The sequence below is a fragment of the Branchiostoma floridae genome, chromosome 4, assembly GCF_000003815.2.
Source record: "Branchiostoma floridae strain S238N-H82 chromosome 4, Bfl_VNyyK, whole genome shotgun sequence".
NCBI classification, from domain to species: Eukaryota; Metazoa; Chordata; class Leptocardii; order Amphioxiformes; family Branchiostomatidae; genus Branchiostoma; species Branchiostoma floridae.
This window is the reverse complement of record NC_049982.1, coordinates 4,958,952-4,983,794: the sequence shown is the minus strand read 5'-3', so window position 1 is coordinate 4,983,794 and position 24,843 is coordinate 4,958,952. Positions and strand designations below refer to the sequence as shown.

The 24,843-nt window shown below is 40.1% G+C and overlaps 1 protein-coding gene across 9 annotated transcripts in view; it reads left to right on the top strand.

The window, feature by feature from the left end:
* LOC118413175 (cytosolic carboxypeptidase 2-like) overlaps positions 1-24,843 on the top strand; it is a 54,693-nt gene that overhangs the window by 16,835 nt on the left and 13,015 nt on the right. For 6 of the 9 annotated variants that reach the window (XM_035816380.1, XM_035816376.1, XM_035816377.1 and 3 more), the window contains 22 exons: positions 656-829; positions 1,367-1,527; positions 2,197-2,349; positions 3,294-3,427; positions 3,923-4,055; positions 4,480-4,601; positions 5,023-5,140; positions 5,566-5,703; positions 6,392-6,502; positions 6,835-7,004; positions 7,698-7,857; positions 8,296-8,397; positions 10,712-10,837; positions 12,025-12,228; positions 12,630-12,725; positions 12,999-13,046; positions 13,354-13,473; positions 15,053-15,109; positions 16,901-16,972; positions 18,567-18,639; positions 19,146-19,265; positions 19,803-19,892. In XM_035816380.1, coding sequence (XP_035672273.1) covers positions 656-829; positions 1,367-1,527; positions 2,197-2,349; positions 3,294-3,427; positions 3,923-4,055; positions 4,480-4,601; positions 5,023-5,140; positions 5,566-5,703; positions 6,392-6,502; positions 6,835-7,004; positions 7,698-7,857; positions 8,296-8,397; positions 10,712-10,837; positions 12,025-12,228; positions 12,630-12,725; positions 12,999-13,046; positions 13,354-13,473; positions 15,053-15,109; positions 16,901-16,972; positions 18,567-18,639; positions 19,146-19,265; positions 19,803-19,892 — 2,682 coding nt within the window. The remainder of the gene's footprint in view (positions 1-655; positions 830-1,366; positions 1,528-2,196; positions 2,350-3,293; positions 3,428-3,922; positions 4,056-4,479; positions 4,602-5,022; positions 5,141-5,565; positions 5,704-6,391; positions 6,503-6,834; positions 7,005-7,697; positions 7,858-8,295; positions 8,398-10,711; positions 10,838-12,024; positions 12,229-12,629; positions 12,726-12,998; positions 13,047-13,353; positions 13,474-15,052; positions 15,110-16,900; positions 16,973-18,566; positions 18,640-19,145; positions 19,266-19,802; positions 19,893-24,843) is intronic. The other 3 variants (XM_035816379.1, XM_035816381.1, XM_035816385.1) reach the window with 3 other exon arrangements.

Sequence of the window (24,843 nt, the reverse complement as noted above, 5' to 3'; positions counted from 1 at the left end):
GTGTCTAATCTGATTTGTTGACCACTATTATGCTTGATAATAATTTTTCTGTAGTTAAGTGCTTGTTCTTGATTCAAGTAGTAAATGAGAAATAAAAAAAAGACATTAAGGATTTGAGCTGACCAGAAACAAATCATCTTCAAATGTATGACTCTCCATCCACATTGAGTATAAACCATTGTCTTATAAGGATTGAAGCCCCTAACAGTTGCTTCTTTAGGCTTAGGTCCGTTCATTTCAGTTCAGCTGGGCAGTTCACGAGTTGTAGTTTTTTTGCACTTCTGGGCATTACCCCTACATGGCCCCGTGGGACGCCTTGCAGCTCCCGGAATATTTTTGTTTATTTTGTTTATTTGTTTATTAAAATTCACCACACAAGTGGGCCTCCTTCTCAGCCTTTGAGCAATGGCAGTACAGTGACATGATTGTACCATGTGGGTTAACAGCAATGGCATCACAGTGGTGATGTTGTTGTGGATTTGAAATTACAAGTAGGCTGTTCCCTGTTTTATTACAGGGAGAAATGAAGGTTACAGCTTCTGCTTTTTGAGCAGTGGCAATGAATACAGTCCTACAATGTTGGTTACAGGAATGACGTCGTTGTGGGTTATGAAATTTCAGTACTTCATGTAGGCTGTTATTTGTTTTACCACAGGGAGAAATGAAGGCTACAGGTCCAGCTTCTCGGCCTTCGAGCAGTGGCAGCGGACGCGAGGGTATCGCGGGGGTTACAGCGACCATGATGCCATGGATGTGGATGAGGAAGATGAGTATGAGAACCATGCTCTCGTCAAGACAGTCAAACGGTCAAACAGCGTACAGAATGTAGGTGAGTATACAGAGACCCTGTTCCAGAGTTTGCAATGTAACTCTCCAAGTGACATGATATTGTATTTTTTTTTAAATTTCACTATCTGTTTCAGAAACTAGCAACAAGCATTTTATGGTTCATAACGAGGACCAGTAGAATTTGGATTTTGATTATTGATTCTAGCAATGAAATGCTAATCAAAAAGAATTCTTCATGGATTGACAGCACAGCGATATTTTATAATTTGGGTTTAGACAGTACCAAAAGAAATGTATGGTAAGTTGAATTACTACACAGACTTTTTCAAGTGTTAGAAGTATAAAAACTGTGCCAATTTGAACATTATGTGCCATTTTGGCAGAAGTTACACACTCCAAGTCTGTTTAGGTTGATGTGTGGCTATCCAACAACATGTAACACAAATTCTTAAGTCAATTACCAGTCGAACCCTTATTGTCTGCCTAGAGGTATTCTTAGAGTAGTATCGAGAGTTATGCTGTGCTTTACAATATATAGATGTTTATGCTAAAACATGTCATTTTGATCCGTCCACAGATAACAGACTCTGCGATGACTTGCTGAGAAAAACCACCCAGATCGTGTTCCACTACCAGCATGGCAAGCGTGTGCCGAAGCTGCGTGAGCCTCGGAACCTGTATGCACTCACCAAGGAGCTGGGGCCGCAGCAGGCTCCTAGGTTCCCTGCTGAGATGCCGGTGAGTCAACGGAATGGTTATGGTCATGTGGTTACTGACATAATTTAGCAATGTCTTGATCATAATTCATATCAGGCTCCTCTGTGGACTAGGTCAACTCTCCCTCTCTAAGAGTTACATGTCTTTTATGATATTTTGCCATGTTACCATGTTTGAGCATCGTGTATTTCATCATCATCATGTCATCATCGATATCACGTCTGCGCTCTCGCTAAAACCCATGTAACCGATTTGGGATACATCCGTGAAAACAAATATATCATCTTCTAAGGCATAGTCTTTGTGTTGAAATCATTTCATGAAAAAGAATTTGGAAGTTGATCTGTGTATGTCAACTAGGTTACCCTTTGCATCATACTAGTATACTTATACTTATAGACAGCACCAGAATGCTTGTGATCTTTCTCTAGTGTTCCAATTGAAATGACTAATATTTGCCCCTCTCCCCTGAAACATTGGAAGTGATATCTTACAACAACTTCTTACAAGAACATCAAGGTTTATTTCATTGCAATGTAATATAAGTTAGAACTTGTCTGGGCAACAGAGCCACTGATCATGACTGCACCATTCATATTATCATTAAGTAGGATTCTGTACACTACCAAACTACTGAATCAAAGTCACTACCTAAAGGTAACATGTTTCTGCAATATTTTCTGTTCGCAGGTCCTGAAGGCTAGAATAAGGCACATAGAGTGGACGCCCCCCTTCAGGGAACCCTTCTATGTACAGACCAACCAGGAGAGGACCCCGATGGTGCGGGGCATCGAGGGGGAGGGCAGAGTCGTGTACTTCTGTGAGACACTCAGGGAAGCTTATGTGAGTACCCTAAATAAATTCTATCAACAGTTTTGTCACATTTACCTCAACATTTATGCTTCAAAGATACAAATACAGATTACATATTAAACCTATACAAAACCCTATAGTGAATGTAGGTCGTACACACCATGATAATAAGGAAAAATGAATTTTTACTTTGATTAACTCCCTTGCTTTTATTCAGTTCAGTAACACATAGCGCATTATAGTCTGTAGCTGTGTGCACTAGAAATAAGAGGGTTATGGCTTTATGACATAGTATTCAACATTAAGCTGATTCATTGTAACTGTAACACAGTTGTTTATGGTAGCTGAATTAAATGTTGCACTAACTTGTCTTGGTATAAACCTGTTTGTTCCAAGAGTATGCCTAGTACTACAATCAAGAGTATTATGCAATGTGTACATCTTCCCTCATTTTGATAACTTATATGTACAAATATATGTTTACATGCTGCAAACCATATTGATGGAGGAAGCCAGAGGTACCAAGCATGTTGCTGGATGCATTGAGACATACATGTACATAATATTATGTAAAGATAAATGCACTGAGAATCTATGTCAAGATATTCCACACATTGGCTCTTCTTTATCTACCACCAGACATTTGTTTTGAGCTCATGGTAATAGTTGAAACACTAGGAAGACTATATGTTGTACATCACAAAGCGCCATGGTAGTCCTATAACATCCAACACAGAATATTAAATCACACTAAAAATTCAAATTTAGCACATGCAATGGGCTTCTAAGTATTATTATTTTTAAAGTACATGACATCTGTTGACTTCAAATTCTCGCAGAGTAAATGGGACTTGTTGAGAGGACTGAATATTCTGCTTGGAAGTGATGTGTACTTTTCTATCTTTATATCTCCTTTACTTGTCTGTGATTGTGATCTGACCAATATTCACCATGATCCATTCCTGTACCTGCAGTTCATGCGGTCGCGGGTAGGGGGCAGTCGAGGTCCACTGAAGGACATCACTGTGAAGTTGAAGGATGAGAACGACAAGACGCTCATCTTCGAGTCCAGATTCGAAAGTGGAAACCTCATGAAAGCAGTGCAAGTGTAAGTGTTGGAGTGATATGATGAAGCTATACAATATAAAGATTGTGTTTGCAAGCAGTAACATTATTGTCTGTCTACTGGCTTTGCCAGTTAGAGACAGCTATTTCAAAGATTGATTACTGCAACAAGTTTGCAGTGATCATTTAATTAATATATTAAATCACACTTAGGGGAGCTGAGGCATGTAATATATAGTTTGCTCCTTCTTAAATAGTAATAAATTTCTATACTTTCTATACTCGCAAATTACATTTAAACTTCTTACAGTGTACGTTCAGCATTTCTTCTGTACAAAGTTGTATTGAATCTTGCTCAGGACATGATGTGTATGCAGGAAAACACACAGCAGTGCTACTACAGGACACTGAACATTTTGGATACAAAGTTAACGTAACTTTTTAAAAATTATTATTAATAAATTATTTCCCCTTGCTCAGGAATGAATTTTGCTTCCATACAAACCTAACTTCTGAAATATTTCTTCCTTTCCCCCAGAGGTGAGTTTGACTACGAGCTGTACCTGAGGCAGGACCTGTACACAGACAAGCACACCCAGTGGTTCTACTTCAGGGTACAGAACGCCAAGAAGGGACACACTTACAGATTCACTATAGTCAACTTGTTGAAGGTACAAAGCCATGCACATGCAACATTATCTATTAGTCTTTCCTTTGATAACCTCTTTTATAATCAAAATAATATTGATCTCAAATTTTGAATGAGTCAGTGTCACTACCATCTCTGCCAGAATTTCCAATAAGCTGTAGCAAAGACGTACTATGGTACTATATCATACACTATGCTGGGGCTTAAGGAATTTGAATTGTTGAACAAACTGTCAGGGCTTAATGTTGGAGAGAATATTTCAACAAAACAAGCAAATGATTCTCCTTATAATTTTAGTAATTTTACATTCGAGTAGGTATTCTAGCAATGCAAGATAAAGTAAGTGGACAGTGTTGCTTGTTTTACCCTTTTGCTTCTGCAGGCATCCAATTATATCTATCTCAAATAATAATGCCTGACCATGGTTTTGTTTCATCCCCACCCAGGGCGGCAGCCTCTACAACATGGGTCTGAAGCCCCTTATGTACAGCGAACACGACGCACATACCAAGAAGACTGGCTGGTTACGAGTAGGGGAAAACATCAAGTACTACAAGAACAATGTTAGGTAAGGGCACACCTTCATGTTTATTGACTAAACTCATGCTTGGTATATCTTTGAAAATGTAGATGATTATGCACTTACATGTTATCTTCAGATTTCTCAATATCATATTTGTTTATTTGAACTAATGTTTAATGTAAATGGTGACAAATACATTGCTAATTGTTGACTGACATTCACTGACATCTCTATATCTTTCTCTTGCTGCATGGTCAAGGAGGTAAACCTACAATTCATATTTTGTCTTATAATTGTTCTTGGTTTATTTGTTGCTGTAGCAGTACAAAAAGGAGAAGTTAGGGGAATCATTTGATACTATGTGTTGTTTGCATACCCTGTCCTTAAACAATTCATTACAGCTAATTAACTTAGGTTAACTCCCAGGGCTCCTGTCATCAATATTTTCTTAATCTCTTATTTCCAGAATAAACCTGAGGAGTGACAAATGTTACTACTCCCTGACCTGGACCTGCTCCTTTCCCAATGACAATGATAATTACTTCTTCGCCCACTGTTACCCCTACACCTACTCAGACTTACAGGTAAGAGGAAGGAATTGTACCTCAGATAGTCTTGACCATATTGCTGTCTCATTGGATCATTGAAGTCCCTGCAAACAAAATGTTTTTTTGCCAGGAAATGCTGAGTTTTAATCCTGTTTAACTCATTTCTAGCATATTGACTGTAGAAAATATATCTTCTGGATATACCATGTCCCTGTATAGTATGATTGCATTGTACCCTTTCAACTGATACTTATATTTGTTAGAGAAATATACACACACTTGTTTGTCCTTTCACACCCATTATACAACATTCTATAAACATGTAATATAAGAAAGTTGACAAGAAAAAGGGAACATTGACAAGGAAAATGAATAATTTATTATTCACATTGTAAAAAAGACCTTCTCACACGTTCTGGCATACATTTACTGTACCTTCATCCCAAATTTTCTATCCACAGGACTACCTCTTGAAGATGGCAAATGACCCAGTGCGGTCCAAGTACTGCAGACAGAGGGTTCTGTGTAGAACACTGGCAGGGAACCTGGTGTACGTCCTCACCATCACTAATCCTTCCAAGAACCCAGAGGACGCAAAGGTTGGAACACAGCTTTTGTTGTGCAATATCACAGTGCAAAGTCATATGATCTTAGCTTCCCTGTGAACTTGTTACTTAAAGTCTTTGTTTTGTTTCCATTATGGATTTATCGCCCCTGTGTACATTTTTAGACAAAGCCCTGCAAATAATCATCTCTATTTTGAGTGAAAACAATCTTACACCCTTTGCTTATCAGGTTTGAGAAAAGTTATCACGGTAGCGGAAGTGATTAAAGACTATGGTGCAAACAATAACTCTGACTGGTAACAGAAGGAATAGGTTCTGCATCAATACATGTATTTCACCAACACTGTCAACTGTATGCTGATTGCTGTTCCTATTTCGATGAAGGTTAGATATCTCTGAGGTAATAAGATATGCCAAAATGATGCAGTTTCACAAGCAACTGGACATGATCTTGGAAACGGTCAGAGGTTTCAGATGTTATCCACTGACTTAAGATGTGTTGCTAAGGTTAAGAAGGCAGTTGTCCTGTCTGCCTATGTTAAGGTTAGGGTTTAGTAGGTTAATGGAGAGTTCCTATGCTGACTGTTGTTCCTGTGGTTGCAGGTAAAGAGGGCCGTTTTTAAAAAAGAAAGAAAAAGAAGGCAATTGTCCTGTCTGCCCCTGTTAAGGTTAGGGTTTAGGATAATGTTTCCTATGCTAACTGTTGTTCCCATGGTACCAGGTAAAGAAGGCAGTTGTCCTGTCTGCCCGTGTCCACCCCGGGGAGACCAATGCCTCCTGGATGATGAAGGGCTTCCTCGACTACCTCAGCGGCAGCTCTGCCGATGCAAAGGTCAGGAAAATGTCCCACGAATTATGTACTTTCTATTTATGATGCACACAAGAGGCTACAAATCACTATGACTGTTTCATAGAGTGCTTCCTCAACTTCCTTAGCATTGTCTGGTATGCGAGGATTGGCAGAAGAGTGAGAAGACCATTTTCAACATGAAGAAGGAGGCCAAAGAAAAATGGTTTCGATAAACGGCAGCAGTAACAAAACAAATTTATTATTTAGAAATGGGATTACTGGTATCCTGCTTGCCCCTTTCAAGATATCCTCTTTAATCTGTACAAAGATTAAAGAAAATCAAAATTAACGAATCTTTTGATCTCTCCCTGTAGCTTCTACGTGACACCTTTATCTTCAAGATTGTGCCAATGTTGAACCCCGACGGGGTGATTGTGGGGAACTACCGCTGTTCGCTCGCTGGCCGAGACCTGAACCGCAACTACAAGTCCGTCCTGAAGGAGTCGTTTCCGTCCGTCTGGCACACCAAGATGATGGTCAGAAGGTGGGGAGACGTCCTTTATAATAATACTTGAAAGCCTCAGAAATATAACGTAACACTGTAAATGCGTTTCAGTTCGCAGGGATCTACTTTTGCGATAGCGGGAAATGGAGTCTTCGTGGTGGTTTTAAGTTTGTCGTAACGCCATAGACTGTAGTAAAAAACTATAATGGAAAAATAACACCATGAACATTTCTGCATTTACAGTATAAGAGCCATGGATGTTACCTTCTTTTTTATTCCTATATTTGTGTTTGGTTCCTTTTCAGACAGAAATGCAAACAATAAAAGCTGAATTGTCTTCTGTTACAAACTAAGATACACATTATGTTTATTGACTTGCATCTTTAAGACTAAAGATCTATGCTGTATTGTCCAGTACCAGTATATGGTGTCAAAACCTGTTACATGCATTTGTTTTGCAAAATCCTGGTATCAGAAACATCCCTCTTTAAGTTTAACTTAAGTTTGCACAAACATCAATCTTCTGTTAGATTATTAGATACCAAGAGAGATGAAATTTTGTACTGAAAGACATACATGTACCTGCAACAATTCAGAATCTTTTATCTACAACCTTGATCCCTTTTCCCAGATTATGTGAGGAGAGAGAAGTGATCGTGTACTGTGACCTGCACGGCCACAGTAGGAAACAGAACGTGTTTAAAACATATTTCCTTGATCCCTGTCCCCCAGATTATGTGAGGAGAGAGAAGTGATCGTGTACTGCGACCTGCACGGCCACAGCCGGAAGCAGAACGTGTTCATCTACGGCTGTGAGAACAGATACGACCCCGAGAAGAGACTGAAGGAGCGCGTCTTCCCTCTCATGATGCAGAAAAATGCTGGGGAAAAGGTACATAAGACTGCTGGTTTATGATTGTGTAGTGTTTGGTTCGAAACAAGAAAAGTGTTTCAAGTGGTTTCCCCAATGCGGAGTGGCACAGAAAAGTATGGTAAAATTGTTTTTTCTTTTATCAATTTTGAAACGAAATGTGAGGTGATTTAAAAAAAAAAAACAAGCTTACAGCATAATTTGCTGCTCAATCAATGAAGTGTAATGTTTGCCTTTGGCCAGGCTTAACTTCCTCAACCAACATTCAAAGGATGTTGATTTCTACTTGGCACTGTTCCACAGGTTATCCTTCAGTAACTTGTTGAGAAAGAGTCTTTTTTCCTGTATTCCTGTGTATATTGCAGAATGGAACCAGTTGTCATCATTATAACTAGCCTATCTACAAAACATTTGTCCTCATTGCAGTGCACTAAGTTACAACCTTTTTGTTTTGTGTAGTTCTCGTACAACGGGTGCAAGTTCAAGGTGCAGAAGAGTAAGGAGGGGACCGGCAGGATCGTCATGTGGCACACGGGCATCATGAACGCCTACACCATGGAGGTACGGCTATTTCTTACATCTATGAATAATACAGCATACTCTGTGTTTTATGTTTTATTTGATTAATCTTGAACATTAATATAATCGTCATGTGGCACATGAGCATCATGAGCGCCTACACCATGGAGGTAGGACTATTTCTTACATCTATGAATGATACAGCATACTCCGTATTTTGTGTTTTATTTGTTTTTATTTGTAATGAGTAATCTTGGAAATGGATATAATTGGGTTGTCTTTTCAGTAACCTAAACTGAGTTTTCTGGGAGCCCAAATATACAAAATACGAACATAGGAGTATCTTGTAGAGTACCCTTTTAAGATACATGTGTCAAACAATTGATTGAGAATGTTGCACTGTTTTATCATGTGATTGAGAATGTTGCACTGTTTTATTGTGAAGAATCAGTAAATGTATGAACAGACAGCCCTACTGTATGTTAGGTAGAAAGTTGATGTACTTTGCTGGCCTCAGGCAACTGTTGCTGAGCCCTCATAACGTTATTGTGTCAATAGGATCCCTCAAAGGCAGTTTGTGAAAACTCAGGGGACAGATGTTTTTTTAAGGTTGCCAAAGGGTTAGCAATTAATGGTCTCAGAAAGCACTCTGTCCTGTCCTCAGGTGACTTTTGCTGGGTCCATGTGAGTCGCAATTTTGTTCATGGGAAACTAGGATAAAATTGATGGGACCTATAAGATTGCCAAATGAACAAGAGAATAAATGGGTCTCAGGGTAGGGAAGGTAAATGTACCTTCTTGTATTAACCTCAGGCGACATTCAACGGGTTTGCTTTAAGGTGGCTATAATTTATGGGCTCCCTGGAAAGCAGTTTGTCAAAGCTGAAGGGACAACACATTTCTTGTCTTAGATCAATAAGTGAAATCAATCTGTCCTTAGGTGACTTTTGCCAGGTCTAATGGTTCACTTGAGGTACTTGTGTTGATACTGGTGCCTTAGGATCCAGTTTGTCAAAGCTGAAGGAACTACACTTCTGATTTCTTAGATCAATAAGTGAAATCAATGGCACAGACTATATGCAATAGGGAGGAGGTTGATGTTCTCTCTTGCCCTGTCCTTAGGTGACTTTTGCCAGGTCCGTTGGTTCACTTGGGGTAATTGTGTTGACATGGGTGCCATGGGAATTAGTTTGTCAAAGCTGAAGGGACCATGCTTCTTTTTTCTTAGGTCAATATATTAGATTAATCAGCCAGGCCAAGGTTAAGGGGAAGGTAATAGGATACACTCTCTTGCCTTGTCCTTAGGTGACCTTTGCCAAGGTCCATGTGGGGTAATTGTATCTATGGATGGTCTGGAACCCAGTTTGTCAAAGCAGAAGAGACTAGTCTTTTCAGTTTAAAAGATCAATATTAGATTAATCATTGGAAGGTTAAGGGGAAGGTTAAGATACACTCTCTTGCCTTGTCCTTAGGTGACCTTTGTCAAGGTCCATGTGGGGCAGGCTTTTAGCCAGGCATGCGTCAACGCGTCATCTGGACGCCCTTTTTTTAGAACAACAAGAAATTTGATGCCCCTGGACGCCCTATACTGGGGAGATAATCCTCTAACAAGCATGAAATTCTGATTGACCAGGGATGCTACCAGGTCATCTGTGGCCACAGTCTTCTACTGTGACATCTGTAACAGTATTTTTGCCTCTTAGGATACCTTAGAATGCACTGTTTTAACTTAAAATCATCAAAAACTCTGCACCACGGGAGGTGGATGCCCCCAGACCCCCCTACAATAGTCACTTACCGCGACTCACCAATAAGTTTGGACTCCCTATCAAAAAATCCTAGCTAAAAGCCTGATGTGGGGTAATTGTATTTATGGATGGTCTGGAAACCAGTTTGTCAAGGCAGAAGTCTTTTGTTTTCAAAGATCAATATATTAGATTAATTAGCCAGGCTCAGGTTAAGGGGAAGGTCATAGGATACACTCTCTTGTCCTGTCCTCAGTCGACCTTTGCCGGGTCCTTGTAAGGTATTTATTGACGCCATGGAAACTAGTTAATCAATGCTAAAGGGAATGAACATTTGTTTTCATAGATCAGTAGATTAGATTAATCAGCCAGGCTCAGGATAAGGAAAAGGTTTCTCTATTTTGTAGGACATCCCTGTACCTCAACAAGTGGCAACCTCACAGTTGAGATCCAGGTTTCAATTAGTTGGTAGCTGGGAGACCCAAGCTCAATCCTTGGAAGAGCTAGCTGCTTGCAACCCCTCACTATAAATATCTATCCTGTTACTGAAATACTGAAACTATGCACTACAAGGGAAATAACAAACAAACAAACTCTTGCCCTGTCCTCAGGCGACCTTTGCTGGGTCCACAAGGGGTAAGATGAAGGGGTACCACTTCAACGCAGCAGACTTCGAGGCCATGGGCTACCACTTCTGCGACACGCTGCTGGATTACTGCGACCCTGACAGGTCAAAGGTCAGTACCGGTCAAATTAAGGCCTTACATTTGACTTACCTTGCTGATACATGTGGCAATAGAGTGAGTATGTGTGTGTGCCAATGTAAAAGCAGGATTTAAAAAAAATGTAACATGTTCTGTCCTTGGTGCTGAAACTTGGATTATTGACTATCCATTGATCAAAGTGACTAATACTGCTGGCATTGCAGAGTTAGGCTAGCCTGGGTACCATCCGGAAAGTAGTTCGCTCCGGCGTTCAATATATACTATATACAGTCGCTTCTAGCTCTGACATTCATTATACACTATGTACAATCGCTTCTCTGTGTTTCCGTCTGGGAACGCGGACCATCTTAACGTCTGGAATCGTCCAAATTTTGGACGCAGGCGCTGATTGGTCCCCACATATGAGCAAATTATGGAATGGGTTCAAGCGATCGTCCGAACAGGCGTTCCAACACCAGACAAGCTCTCCGTCTGCTTGCGAGAGGGCCTGTTGTCATCGAACGAGCGCTCTAGAACCCATTCCTTGATTCGCTCATTAACTGACGTTAGCACCAAACGGTTTGAATGTGCACGTCTCCAGACGGATAGCAGAAGTGAACATAGGAGCGAACTACTATCCGGATGGTACCCAGGCTAGAGTTAGGCAAGTCACAGTACCTAAATTTGTAGGCCCACTGATGTGGTACAGTAAGATTCCAATCTATGTCAGGATTTGAACACACAAGCTTGTGTTTCAGGCTTTGGTTTTACACATGTAGATGAAGACAAAGAAGGAGCTGTGTATGTGTCTGGTGGAAGGGAATTCCATAGTTGGATGGCTCTGTGGAAGAATGCTTGTCTGTTATGTGATTGAAACTCAACTTCCCCCTTCCCTTGTTCTTGACCCTGCAAGCTAACCAGGTAATGATTAAGCTTTGTTCAACAAGGACAAAAGCACTTCAAGTTGACACAACAAACTAATGAAAATGTTTTTATAAGGACTACATGAAGCAATGTGTAACAATGTGTAACGTTAACACTACTGAAGATCCAAATGAAACATACAAACACAAAATGTCCCTTCTCCTTGCAGGCTAACCAGGTATGCATGTGCCAGGTGGAAAGGAATTCCATAGTTGGATGGTTCTGTAGAACAATCTTTGTCTTTTGTGTGATTCAAAGTCAACTTTCTCTTCTCCCTATTCCCCCCCCCCTTGCAGGCTAACCAGGTACTGCAGGAGCTGCAGGATAAGCTGCGGCAGGAGATCCTGCGGAGGATCGAGCTCTCCGGGAAGGCGCCGCCGGTCGGTGACCCCCTGGAGATGGAGGCAGAGTTCGGCTCGGACCTGGAGTCTGACACCAGTGGGTCGGACAGCTCTGTGGACGACGGGCTGCCTGTACATCTACTGGCTATCGCACCCAAGGTATGTTTGAGATATGGGTTTCTCTTTTACAAAATAATGGAATGGTTTTATGTACAGACAATCATAAGTGTAGAAATATGATGCATCCCATTTGTTTGCTTTCTATTGCATCCAAGTGCTCTTATTGTTTCAAGGAAATTTTAGCAGTTTGAAGCCTCTTTAACAACTTTTCTTTTCCTATTTCTTTAAAAACTCTTTCTTACAGTTTGGAAGGATTTATAAGACCTTGGTCATAATGGTCATACAAACATATCTTTAGTAATGACTGTACATTTTTGTATAATGTGTTATGTATCGGTTGCTGTGTTTTCTCTGTTAGTCTATTTCTGACAGTAACAGCTCTTGAAACCAAGTGTATGAATTTTGTTGATCATAAATGGTTTCTGTGTTTTTAACAATAGCTGAACAGAAAGAAGAAGCTGCGTTCAAGGAAAGAGAGAAACAAGAACAGGAACAAGGAGATCAAGACAAAACCTTCAAAATCAGAGGATAACAAGGTAAGCATTTCCATCAGTTATCCACTGTGAACCATTTTGTAATGTTTGCTCTGCCTTATAGACACTAAGTCTTGTAGAACTTTGGCATAGTAACTGATGTACGCATTCTTAAACTATGAAAAAATTACTCCTGAGTAAATCAATATCATCAATGAAATATATTCAATTATGTAGCTGAATGAAAAATAGGCAAGATTATCATCAAAATCCTACATCTACATGACTTTTGTGCATCTATGTCTCATTCAATGCTCTTACTGGACAACTTTTCAGGAACAAAGTGAAGAAAAGAAGAAGCCCAAACCTCAGAGTGCAGACAAGGTAACATTGGCCAGGATGTTTGTAACAATAGTTTGTATTTGATTAGAGGCAGTGCTGGAACTGGCATAGCTTAGAACCAAATTGGATGTGACCAAAAAAGCCTATTTGAAATAACTATTAGAAAATTCCAATTTTGAAAACAATATGACTTATTTCCTTTGAGACTATAGAAAATCATCAGCCTTACATACATTTTTGTACTCAAGGATAAATGCCAATTTTCCTTATAATTTTGTAGCTGCAATTGCAGGTTTTGTATAGACTAGAGAAAGTCATAAGAATACTTTCAATATCTCCTTATCTTCAGAGACCAATCAGAACACAGCACAGTGAAGTCCACTCAGCGAGAAAAAGGAGAGACGATCGGAGCAACAATGGCATCCCTGTGTTTGCTGATGAGAGGGTAGAACTTAGATCAGCCAGGAAGGTAAAATCTTCGTCTGTTTTAATTCAAACACAGCCATGCAAAAACTAACTTTTATAACCACTCACAAAATCTTAAGTCAAATTTTGCATTCAACTCATTTGTCAATGAGCATATATAAAATATATTGATAGTGGCACATCTACACATCTCATTTATGTTATCTAGGCCAATTCAAATTGCATGTTGAAACTGATTTCCAGTTTTAGATGTCTTCAGTATGACAAAATATCAATACATACAAAGTTTTCAAAATGTTGAAAATTTGTATGTTTTTCTTCTCTTGGAAATTAAGTCAATGGCATGCAATGTCTGAAATTGGTTTTGACATTATTGAGGCTTTAGTGTGTAGCACTGCAGTTTTTTTTGCATGTTCAAGGAACTTCATGTAGGAAAGTCTTAGATGTACATGTACATGTAGTATGCTTATTTTGTCAAAGTCAGATTCTATATTTGATATTTCCTTGCTACATAATGTGATCAGCTAATGGTTGGTACGGTTTCTGTGGCTTCCCACTGACCACCCGCTGCTGTAGTGCCTGTGGGGATGTAGCCATGTCCGAGCAACTCAGTTGCTACTTGCTCTGCTCTTGTCACACTTAAGTAACATCTTTACAGCATCTCAATCAACATCAGAAACATAGGCAACCATGGATATTTTTCTGATATCTGAACTGAATACACAAAAGACAAGAATATCCAACAGCAACATTCTATTGTTAACATCATAACATTGCAGTGCAGGATATGAAAATTTCACAATAAAAAAAAAAACGGAAATGTAAAATTCAGTTTGACCTACCAAGCCTTTTCAATGCCCACAGTAGGTAAAAGCATGTTAATTATTTTATTCCTTTTTGTCAAACTGTCTTTTCTCCCAAATAATGTGAACATTTGTTTCTTAAGTGTAATTCTTTGCTTAATGAAAAATTAACAGCAAAATCCACATATTTACAGACATTTGTAAGAGACTCAGACATTCAAACACTTGGCTACATCCCCAGCTTTTGGGTTTTTAAGGTTGCCTAACCACTGCTTGATGTGTATTAATATTTCAGGAACTGTTTTAAAGTAGAGGAGACATTTGAATACAACTGTTCCTGCTGGACACATGCAACAATTTGGCGTTACTAAAGTCATATTTGCATTGAAAGTTTATGTGTGAAAAAGCCTGCAAAATCAGAACATCTTTAAAACATCTTTGCCATGAAAGACTAGTCTGAAAAACGTTTTCACAAATATAAAGCAGTTACCCCAAGATTTAATTGTTTTCAGTCCAAAATATGATGAAACAAAAGTCATATTTGCATTGAAGTTTTCTGTGTGAAATAATCTGCAGAATCAGAACATCTTTGACATGAAAGACTTAAAGAAAAGAGCTAATTATATCCACTTGCTTGGGTAATTGCTATTTGTAGTAGAAGGAAAGCAAATATAAAGCAGTTACCCGGGGATTTCATTGTTTGCCATAAATATTTCACTTCTCTTGGAGAATGCGAATACCATTGTGGGAATGCTAGATACTGAATCCAGCAGGAGATGTTGTGTTTAAATTGTCATCCCTGCCTTAAATCTGTTCTAGACTGCTCACCCAGAGTGTACCTGCCAGACTAGTGCAAAAATCCCATATGCCATGAAGGTAGGGTGAGGGAGCTCAGGGGGATCATCTCAGGGGTTCTCAAAAAGTTTTGACAATGTCTTTGCAGGCTGGTCTATGTATTTCATTTGATCAAAAAGTTATGGCCATAGCAATTCAGCATTTTCATAGAATTCTGTACAGTCCTGGATACTTTGGATCTGTACAGTCTTGGATCTCCTCTTTTGATCCATTAGTCCCAAATCTGTTCCTTATGTAGCTTAAATCTTAAACGCAAGTCTAAGACATAAGCTAGCTACAGAAGGAACAGATCGCTTTATATATTTCTGATGATCTAAGTGGTTACAAAATCGAAGACTAAAAATGGATTTCTTTTGAGAACTTTGTGAAGACTCATCTGAGATGGTCTACAGACTAGCGTTAGCTCACAGTTGGAGCTTGCATGTCACACTGCATGTTACACTGCATGTCACACTGCATGTCACGTTGCATGCCAAGTTGCATGTCACATTGGTTCAAACCTGCATGTGAACCTACTCCACATTAATGATCACTCATAAGAGCCACCCATTTCATCTATATATTGGGCTTATCTTCTGTCTGGCTGATATCAAGTTTGGTCCCTTTTTTTACCTTGATTTGGTCAATTGAGTCATTATAATTTTTAGCACCAACAAAATGTATTTGCGGAAAATATGTTTTGCTTCATTATTGGCCTTAGTACTTGTCAGGACAAGAAAGTACATGTACGTTTAACTGAATTCTTCAGCCACCAAAATGCGCCTAGATAATGTACAGTGTTCTTGATATTTTTTTCTGACATTATCTTTAATGTAGGATCAGTCTAAGGAATCTCAAACCTCTTTTTTCTAAAACATTAGATTAATTTTTCATTCGCATCCAAATCTGAATTGTAAGGAACCAATATTGATATCTGTGAGACAGAATGACCACTCATCACCATAAAAACCACCTGCATGTCCCCCATCCATTGGTTCACTGCATGCCCCCCATGGTTTACACTGCCAGGTGTTTTGTGCTGAAATGTTCACCTGCACAATCGGCAAGGCACAGTTGACTGGTTGTCTCCTCTCAAATCTGGCTGACTTTCCATATTACTCCCAAGCAGAGGTTGATGAAAAAATTGTGACCTTTTCCTTATATGCCGTCTTTTTCTGACAGCTATCCCCACCAAGATAGCTGTCAGGAAAAGATGGCATATAAGGAAAAGGTCACATGAGAGCTTTCACATAATGCAGAATCAAAAATTTACTATAATGGTGATTGAAAGAAATCTTTAAGTCTTTCCCACAGCCAGTCTTACTGTGCCTTGCTCCACACTCTGCATGTTTTGTTGGTTGGTTTGCTGTTGTTTGCTGTGTTTTTAAAAGGCTGGTCCATTGAAGAGGTTTGGGTGGGGGACAGATGAGAGAATTATCCGAACCCTCTTTGTTCCTTTCTGTTTTGATGACCCCACTCACTTTGCTTTGACTTTTTGCATATTTCATATCTTTTCACCCATTCTGTTAGTATGTCAGTTTATGCCCTATCCACTTTTTCCAGTTTTCTCTATGGAAGTTGACTTCCACATGTCTTTAATACCTGGCTAAATTCCCCTTCATTGAATATAGTATATTCTTTTCATATTAGACAGATAATATTCTCACTGTGTTCTTCACAGATTTCCTTATCTTCATGTCCACCCTTCTTGCATTCTCAACCCCACCCAACTTCCAACCAATCATTCAGGAAAATTCTCTGATCTGTCCCTCCCCCCACCTTGTAAGTGGACTAGTCTTAACTGTGGTGTGTTGTGGTGACTAACACTTGCAGCAAGTCTCACAAGTGGACCTTCCTGGGGAGTTACTCAACCAAGTCATGGTCATATCCTTACAGAAGAGCAAGGTGTTTGTGCCTGTTTGTTTTCACACCGTGTACTCAGAACTGCACACGTAATGCATGACGCACCCCACTCCTGTGTCGTACACTAGAGCACAACATCTTTCTGTAGACCTTAGTGATCTTACCATTTCCTGTTGTCATTCATCTCACTAGAGAGAAAAAAGCAAATTAGACTAATTACTGTATCCTCTGTCATTGGTACTTTATTGTGGTTTCAACTTTATGTCTTAGACTTTGCACAACGTTACATTTTCCTTCTGGTTTAGACTATTGATTTGTACAACAACATAGATTTCCTGTTGTGCTTGTAGAGGGCTGTTTCCAACTCATAGTCCTGGCTTTCATACATAACAATACTTACTTACAACTTGTATTAGTTATAGAATAGAACTGGTTTTGATTCAAAGTTGAAAGTATATGTTTCAGAACTGTTTTTTTTAAGGTTTACTGTTGGCATTTCTATTTGGAAATTCCATTAAAACTGTTGAAAAAGTTCCTCTACTTGTGCACTTATGATTATGACTTCTTTGGCATTCTGATGCTTCCCCAAATCTAAACCTACTTGACCTTCTCTTTCATTCACTGCTTCAACACATTTCTTTCAGTAGTGTACCAAGCAATAGTGCTTTATATTTCAATAACTTCTAGACTGTTGTATCATCATTTTATACATACAAATGTAGTCTGTGATCCATAGATGATGGGCATTAGTGCAAAAAAATCCTACTTCGTTGAATCATCCACACTAGTCACCTGCCACGACTCTTGCCACCATCACAATTATCACTGTCACACCCTGTTGTAGCTTGTTGTTCCTTTTCAGTGTCATCATTGTGACTAAATCATTCTAAAGAGAAATATTCGACGATGAAAAATGAAAAATGTTACTGTCCATGGTGCTGAAACGTGCACTGCTATTGCATAAGCAGCTTCCAAAGGAAAACTGGGAATAACATAAAATTTTCAAACCTCTCTGCACCGACAAGGCATTTTATAACATAAAAAACATAATGGCTTGGTCATTTATCACAGGGTTTTGTGCTACAAGGATTTAAAGTAGCCTTTTCCATTACAATACAGCTGATTTTACTGGAACACATGAATAACTATCACAAAAATACCCTTGGTGTCTTATTGCACAATGATCGCACAGCAAATGTGACCCAGCACTGAAAGGGACACCAAAAAAAAACTTATTCCACTGTCCATAGTGCTGAAATGTGCACTGTTTTTGTATAATGATCTTCCAAAGGAAAACAACAAATCTTTGGAGAGATAATATTAAATTGCAACCCACTCTGTACTCACTCATACTTGTATGATGGCCTTGTTTGGACTGTGAGTCAATTCCATACTTAAGCTAGTCCATTTCTGTCAGAAAAGAGCACTGAAAGTACAAGAGATTTGAAGTCTATTTTGATACACCCCTGTATTTCTATGCCTTGTAGCCATCTAAGGCAACCATGAGTCATAGAGAAGACACTGATATCTGCGTGTTTCCCTCCTAATGTCTTTCTTGTCAAGTGTTTGTTGGTTTGTTGATCCATTTGACCTTGGTCCGTACGTCTGACCTCTGTCCTTGCCCCCCTCCCCACAGACGGATTACCTGGAGGCCATTACCCAGGCTTACCTCAGGAGCGGAGTCATGCTGTCCAATGAACAGGCAAAAGGTACATTTTACACACTCATTCTGAACATTCAAGTTGTATTTGGTATTTTAAAACTCACTGCCCTCCCAATGACTTTTACCTTTGCTAAGAGGGTTGATATGTTTTCAGTATGTTTGCTTATCTGTGTGTCTGTGAACAGCATACCTCAAGAAGCCTCGGTCCTTTAGTTTTAAATGATGCAAGATGATGTCTTACATACAATATCCAGTGAGCTACTTGCAAAGATGGTATAGTAACGACAGAAATGTGCACAGGCATTTGTAGGTTTGCTTTTGTCGTAATGATATTTTGAAGTTTCCAAGGATGATTACAATATGTTTGAGGTTGATGAGAGTGAAAAAAAAAATGACATTTTCTCCTCTCCTTACAAAAGTACCCCATTTCCTGCAATGGCTGAAATGTGCAGGGCATTTGCAGGGTATGCTTTTGTCATTATGGTATTTCATAAAATGATTGTTGCTGATGACAGTAAAAATAACACCTGACACTTTCTCCCCTCCTTACAGAAGTGCCCCATTTCCGGTACGCCAGCGGTCAGAAGCACCTAATCGAGGGCCTCTGTCCGCAGCATGACCAGAACTTTGCAGCTAACTATGTCGCCAACCACCTCAGCGACAACTACTCAGGTAGGAACACAGTGGTGTGTCTGACTGGATCTCCTGTGTGGTTTCATTTCAGCACTCAGCTCTTCAAATGTTCTTTGGAAGTAAAGTAGGACTTTCTCACATGATAGAATGTAAGTGCTTTAAGTGGTGACTTTGAATGCTTGCTTTCAGATGTGAAAATGTGCTTCCTGATCAATACTTAAGCTACAGAAGGTAACAGTTACTTAAGAAACTGCAAAAGATTTTGAATTCCAAATTTCATCCAGTTGCTTGAGTAACTGTTGGTTGGGTATCTCACTACCTGGATGTTTAACCGTTATCAATATACCAGTACCTAAAGGTTTAAAAGTACTAGTAATATAACATGATAAAAATTCAAATGAGAGAATGAGCAGTTAAGTTTTGAAACATCCTTTCTTCCACCTTCACCCTGTATCACCCTGTCCCTGTGTGTGTATATAGTGCCTGTGTAACGGTGTTGTGTTGTATTGTTGTCGTTTGGTGGTGGGTTCTGTCATTCCTCTTATACCGCACCTTGCACCGTGTCTGCCACGCCAGAAGGAGAAAACGCCGGCGAGGACCCTGAGATGGACCCGATCGCGCCCGTCATGAGGGACGTGGCCTGTCAGTGGTCACCCACGCAAGCAGGTTAATCACTAGACTGCACCATTCTTGCCACAAACTAACCAACTAACTAACTAACTGATTATTTTCTGATCTAACCAAGGGTGTGACTAATTATGTGATGTGCGTGATTGCATGTACTAACTTATTTGTGTTAAAAAATGACATAATCATGTCATATAAGAGTTACTAACAATGGAAAAGAAATTTTTGCCCCAGCTAATTTGCTTTGGGTGATTTACTGTATGGTACAATTCAAGGCAATTCTTAAATTTGTTTTCGTACTTCTGATTAAAATAGTGAAAAAGAACAATTGAGGAACAAATTACGACTTCAGGAGGTATCATTATACAAATGCCAAATTACCGACAAGACAAACCATTTCTTTGAAAAATGTTGCCTGTTTTGTTGGGAAGATTTTCAGACATCATGTAATGGGTGTACTAATATGTTACTACTCAATGACATACAAAAAGGATTTTGGCCTTTTTTTTCAGTGCTTTACTCACATGAAACGTCTTTGAGATGTTGTGAAATGCATGCATTGTTGCCTAACCTATTAGATACATGTATATCACTACTTGGGTGTATTTAACTTCCTGTGGCTCTGGGATCTCTGTCATGGGCACCCGTCTTTTGAGCCCCTGTCAAAAGAGCTCTTGAAGTTCAATACACCCAAACCAGCAGAACTAACCAAGACCTTGAAGTGTGTGGAAAGGTGTTGTGAATGTGGACATATGGATTACATGTATGTTTTAACTTGTTGACAATGCAAGTACATGTTTGTTTCCACATCGTCTCCTCACTAGCCCCCCTCCCCACAAGGCAAAGTGTGTCGGAGACCAGGAAGACAAGGCAGCGGTTTTTCCTTTCCCTCACACGTACAGATGAGATCGTTTGTGCCCGTTTTTGTGTGTGCCGTGCTTGTGATGGGGTGTTACTGCGTCTTTGGTGTCTAGAAATTTGTCATAATTTTTTTGGGGCGGTTAAAGATCTAAATGAGTGCTACTTTTGAAAAGTGGTCCTACAAAGTCCTTGACTTATGATACAGATACATTTGCAGATGTACCTATCTTAAATGTTAAACCTATTCTATATCATTCTCATTGTGCTGTTGCTGTGTGGTAGGGTGATCACAATATGGTAAGATATTTGGCTACAATAGCCTAATAGATACACATGTAAGTCATCTTGCCCCACCATTAAAAGCTTTGTGCTGTTTTATCTCACTGCTGGAAATTTACATGTGCAATACATCTCTCCAGCCTCTTCCCAACAATGAATTGGTTGGAGTTACAAGTGCTATAGGAACATATCAAACTGCATTGGTGCTAAGATTTGCATAGAATCTATGGTTTAGTTGAGGTAGTATGTACAATGTATGACTCTACAATATTTAACTCTGATATCAAAAATAGATGCTAGCCTGTCAGATTTTATCAACTCAGCGTGTCAAGTTGTACAAAACTTAGATAAAGATTAATAATCTGATGATTTTCTATCAAGAGGTTTGTGTTTGGCGTGTTTCTGACCAAGATTTGCTTCCAGCTTGTACATAGCAGTTAAGTGACTGAACACAGGTCTCCCTCTGCATTACCACCACCCACAGGCAGTCGGCCCCCCTCCCATACCAACCAGCTCAGCTTCAAGCTCGTGGAGTCCATGTCGCTGGACAAACAGAACCTCCAGCGGGGCTGCCAGAGGAAGCTGCAGGAGTACCTGGCCTGGAAGAGACGGAACTCTCTCCCCAGCCCCCTCAGTAGCCCGCAGGCAAAGGAGATATCGGACCAGCCGATGATGACGATCAACTCGGTCGGGGTCGTGCTGGAGGCAGGCGTTCCATTCCAGGTGATGAGCAGGCCGACGGATTCTGCGATGTCGCTCGCGGCCAGGAAGGCACTGCCTGACATCGAGAAGGGTCTACGCGTGGTGTCGGCAAGAACAGAGGTTGATGCGACGGGAGCTGATAACGACACAGACTTGTCTGACTCAGAGTTGTCACCACCAACCCTCGGCGATGCAAGGTTTGGAACGAAGGGACTCGACCACAAGCTGCTGTCTGCTGGACTCAAACGGCTGGTTGCCAAGCCCGTACAGTGGAAGAAACCATCAAGTGGCTACAGAGCCCCTACACCCTATAACGTTTCCCCAACGGCAGTTAAGCAGGCAGTGTTCGGCTTTCCTGGGGAGAGTGCAGTGGACGATGGATTTCCTCTCTGGAAGAATCCTGCAGATATAGATGGTGGGAAAGAGAAAGAGGTTAAGTGCAGGAGAGCAGATGGTGCTAAGGCTGCTGAGGCCGTATCCCGGGAGGGTAGTAGTAGAGTGGGAGCCAACAAGTCGCAGTCGGTGAGGATGACGAACGCAGTCATCACGTTTCCTGGTTCAACCAGGGACGTGAGCAGAGAACCAACTGCAGAAGCGGCACAGCCAAGAAGTACCAAAGTTTACCACAAGACAGAACCAACAGTAGACGTTGCACAGTCAAGAAGTACCAAAGTGGGTCACAGGGCAGGATCACAACAAGAAGCAGCGCAGCCAATAAGTACCAAAGTTGACCACAAGACAGTGCAATGTCACATGCAAGAACAGAACACAGACAATGTGCAAGAAGACCTAGAACAGCCGGTAACACTGAAGCAAGCCGTCTTCATGTTGCCCTTCCCAACAGCCAAGACGGGAGAAGGGAAGACGTCCCCGGGCTGCAGTGATGGTAGAGAAGAGTATTAGTTCTCGGCTCAGGTGTCCAGGTGGAGGGACTGGTGCAATGTACTCACTATTCTCATCATTTGTCATCGACAATCACGTTTCAATCATTCATTTCAACGCACTCGCTACTAACAGTTATGCACTTAAGTCTAATATCACAATAAGCATTTTTTCAGCTTTGGTATAGATTGCTTTTGACTGATGACCTTCTTCTGACTGTGCAGCTGCAGTATGCTTTCGTGAATCTGTAAAGGGCCCTGTACATACTGTAATTCCTACAAACTTGCTGTTTCAACTTGCTGTAATGCAGAAATCACCCCAAATGGAGTATCTAAAATGTTCAGTTTACTTGTACCAGTAGCATATGCCCTTGCTATGCCAGGGTTGGATGTCTGTCAAAGACCAAATGTTAGGCACTTTTTCTTTGATTTAGAAAGTCTGAAAAGGATCAGTCTTGCATTTTTAGTTTTTAGTCATTCTTACAATTAATGTTCCTTGAAGATTCATACTCCTTTGTAGTGATGTACAGTTTTGCATGTTTTTGGCATGAATACAATCTGATCAATCTACCTAGCTGAGGAAGGGAGCTTTTTTTGTGATATGAGAGTTTGATGGTGAATGTTTAGAAGGTTGCAATCAGTAGTTTCACATGTATGCCCCAACTGTCTCCTGCTTGACTACATGGAGAGTGAAGTTCAGGGGAAAGTGGTCAAGAATATATCTATCGTCTTTTTTATCTATAAGTCTCTCAGCTATTTTTGAGACCTTGTACACGTACATGTAGTGGAAGTTAGATGCCCCAGATAAATCCAAGTAAGTCAGTGGACAGCTAAACAAACAACTGACAAAGTTGAAAAGTGATATCAAAATGCACATAATCCTCACCATATAACATCTATTATCATAATACCGGCACGTTTACGACGATTTCTCTAGCCATACTGATTTGACAAATTGTCAACGCATCATTTTCTCCAGTTACATGTTGCTGTTATAGCTTACCGTTGCCACTTCTTCTGTGTAACTTTTCTGCCACTCTTGTCCTGCTAAAAGCGTAATATTGTAATTGTAACACGCCGCTGAATTACACGGCGAACGGGCGCGTGGTTGGGAGGGGGTACAAAATACCGGTAGGAAGAAACACGGCACAATTAACTGCCGCTATGTACATTTATACATCCTCTGATGTTCCTTCCTTTTCTGTCAGTAAATGCATAAAACATAAACCTGCATGAGCATACAAAATGTCATGAGAAAACGGACGTATACTGTCAAGAATTTTCATTTAACTTCTGTCCGTCACAACCGCTATGACGTAACACTTCACTGCTAGCGTAGATATAAAAATGGCGGGAAAATGGCTGCGTACGTTCAATTTTGCCCATTCAGTCGTAGATCCGGGCTATTATGCAACGGTTCTTCACATTTTTACATGAGTTGTAGGTCACCAACAGAAATTCAAGATTGTTGTTGAATCATGTTCGTCTTGTGCCGTGAGCGTGTGTAATTATGATCTATATAAATTTGGCAATGAATGTGACAGTGTGTTCGTCCCACGACGAGCTGCCTACCCCGAAATTTAAAAAAAAGTATACTGAAAACTTTTGGCCTTGTTGTTGTCTTCGAATGCATTGTTATCGATGCTTTGTAAATGGTGTATTGGACACCTAGATGTCTGAAGTGTGCACAGCTCAGAAGTAACTATTGTTGCATGTGTAGATCTCTTTAAGTTCCATTATTTTTAATCTACCGGTATAAGTCTTACTACCGGTATTATGCCAATGCATGTTACTAATCAAATGGATCTTCATTGTTTTGTACACTACTGACCATGGGCAGATATCTCATCTGTTCCAGACTGGTGATGGCAATAAGGTTCATTTCAGCAGTAACCCACTCCATAGACAATCATAACCCTCACAGTAAACCAAAGATGTGGACTCCCTTTTCAACATTTTATAAACAATCTGCACTGTACTAAATGCTTAGGTCACATTTGCAACCCGGCGGGGCTGTTTGCGAAAAAAAAAAAGCACAGTTTTGTATCAAGAAACATGCACAAATTGTGCTCATGACTAATGATTTTTTACGTTTTACATGTTCTGTTCTCTTCTATATCCTATTTTTCGATCCCATATACTGCCTAGCTGGGCCCCGGTTTTGAAATGTGACCTAGGCATAACCAGTAAAGGTTTCCCATCCTTTACAGACTTGTGACGGGAATACTTGGTAAGGTCCATGTCAAGAATAAACCCACTCAAAAGGT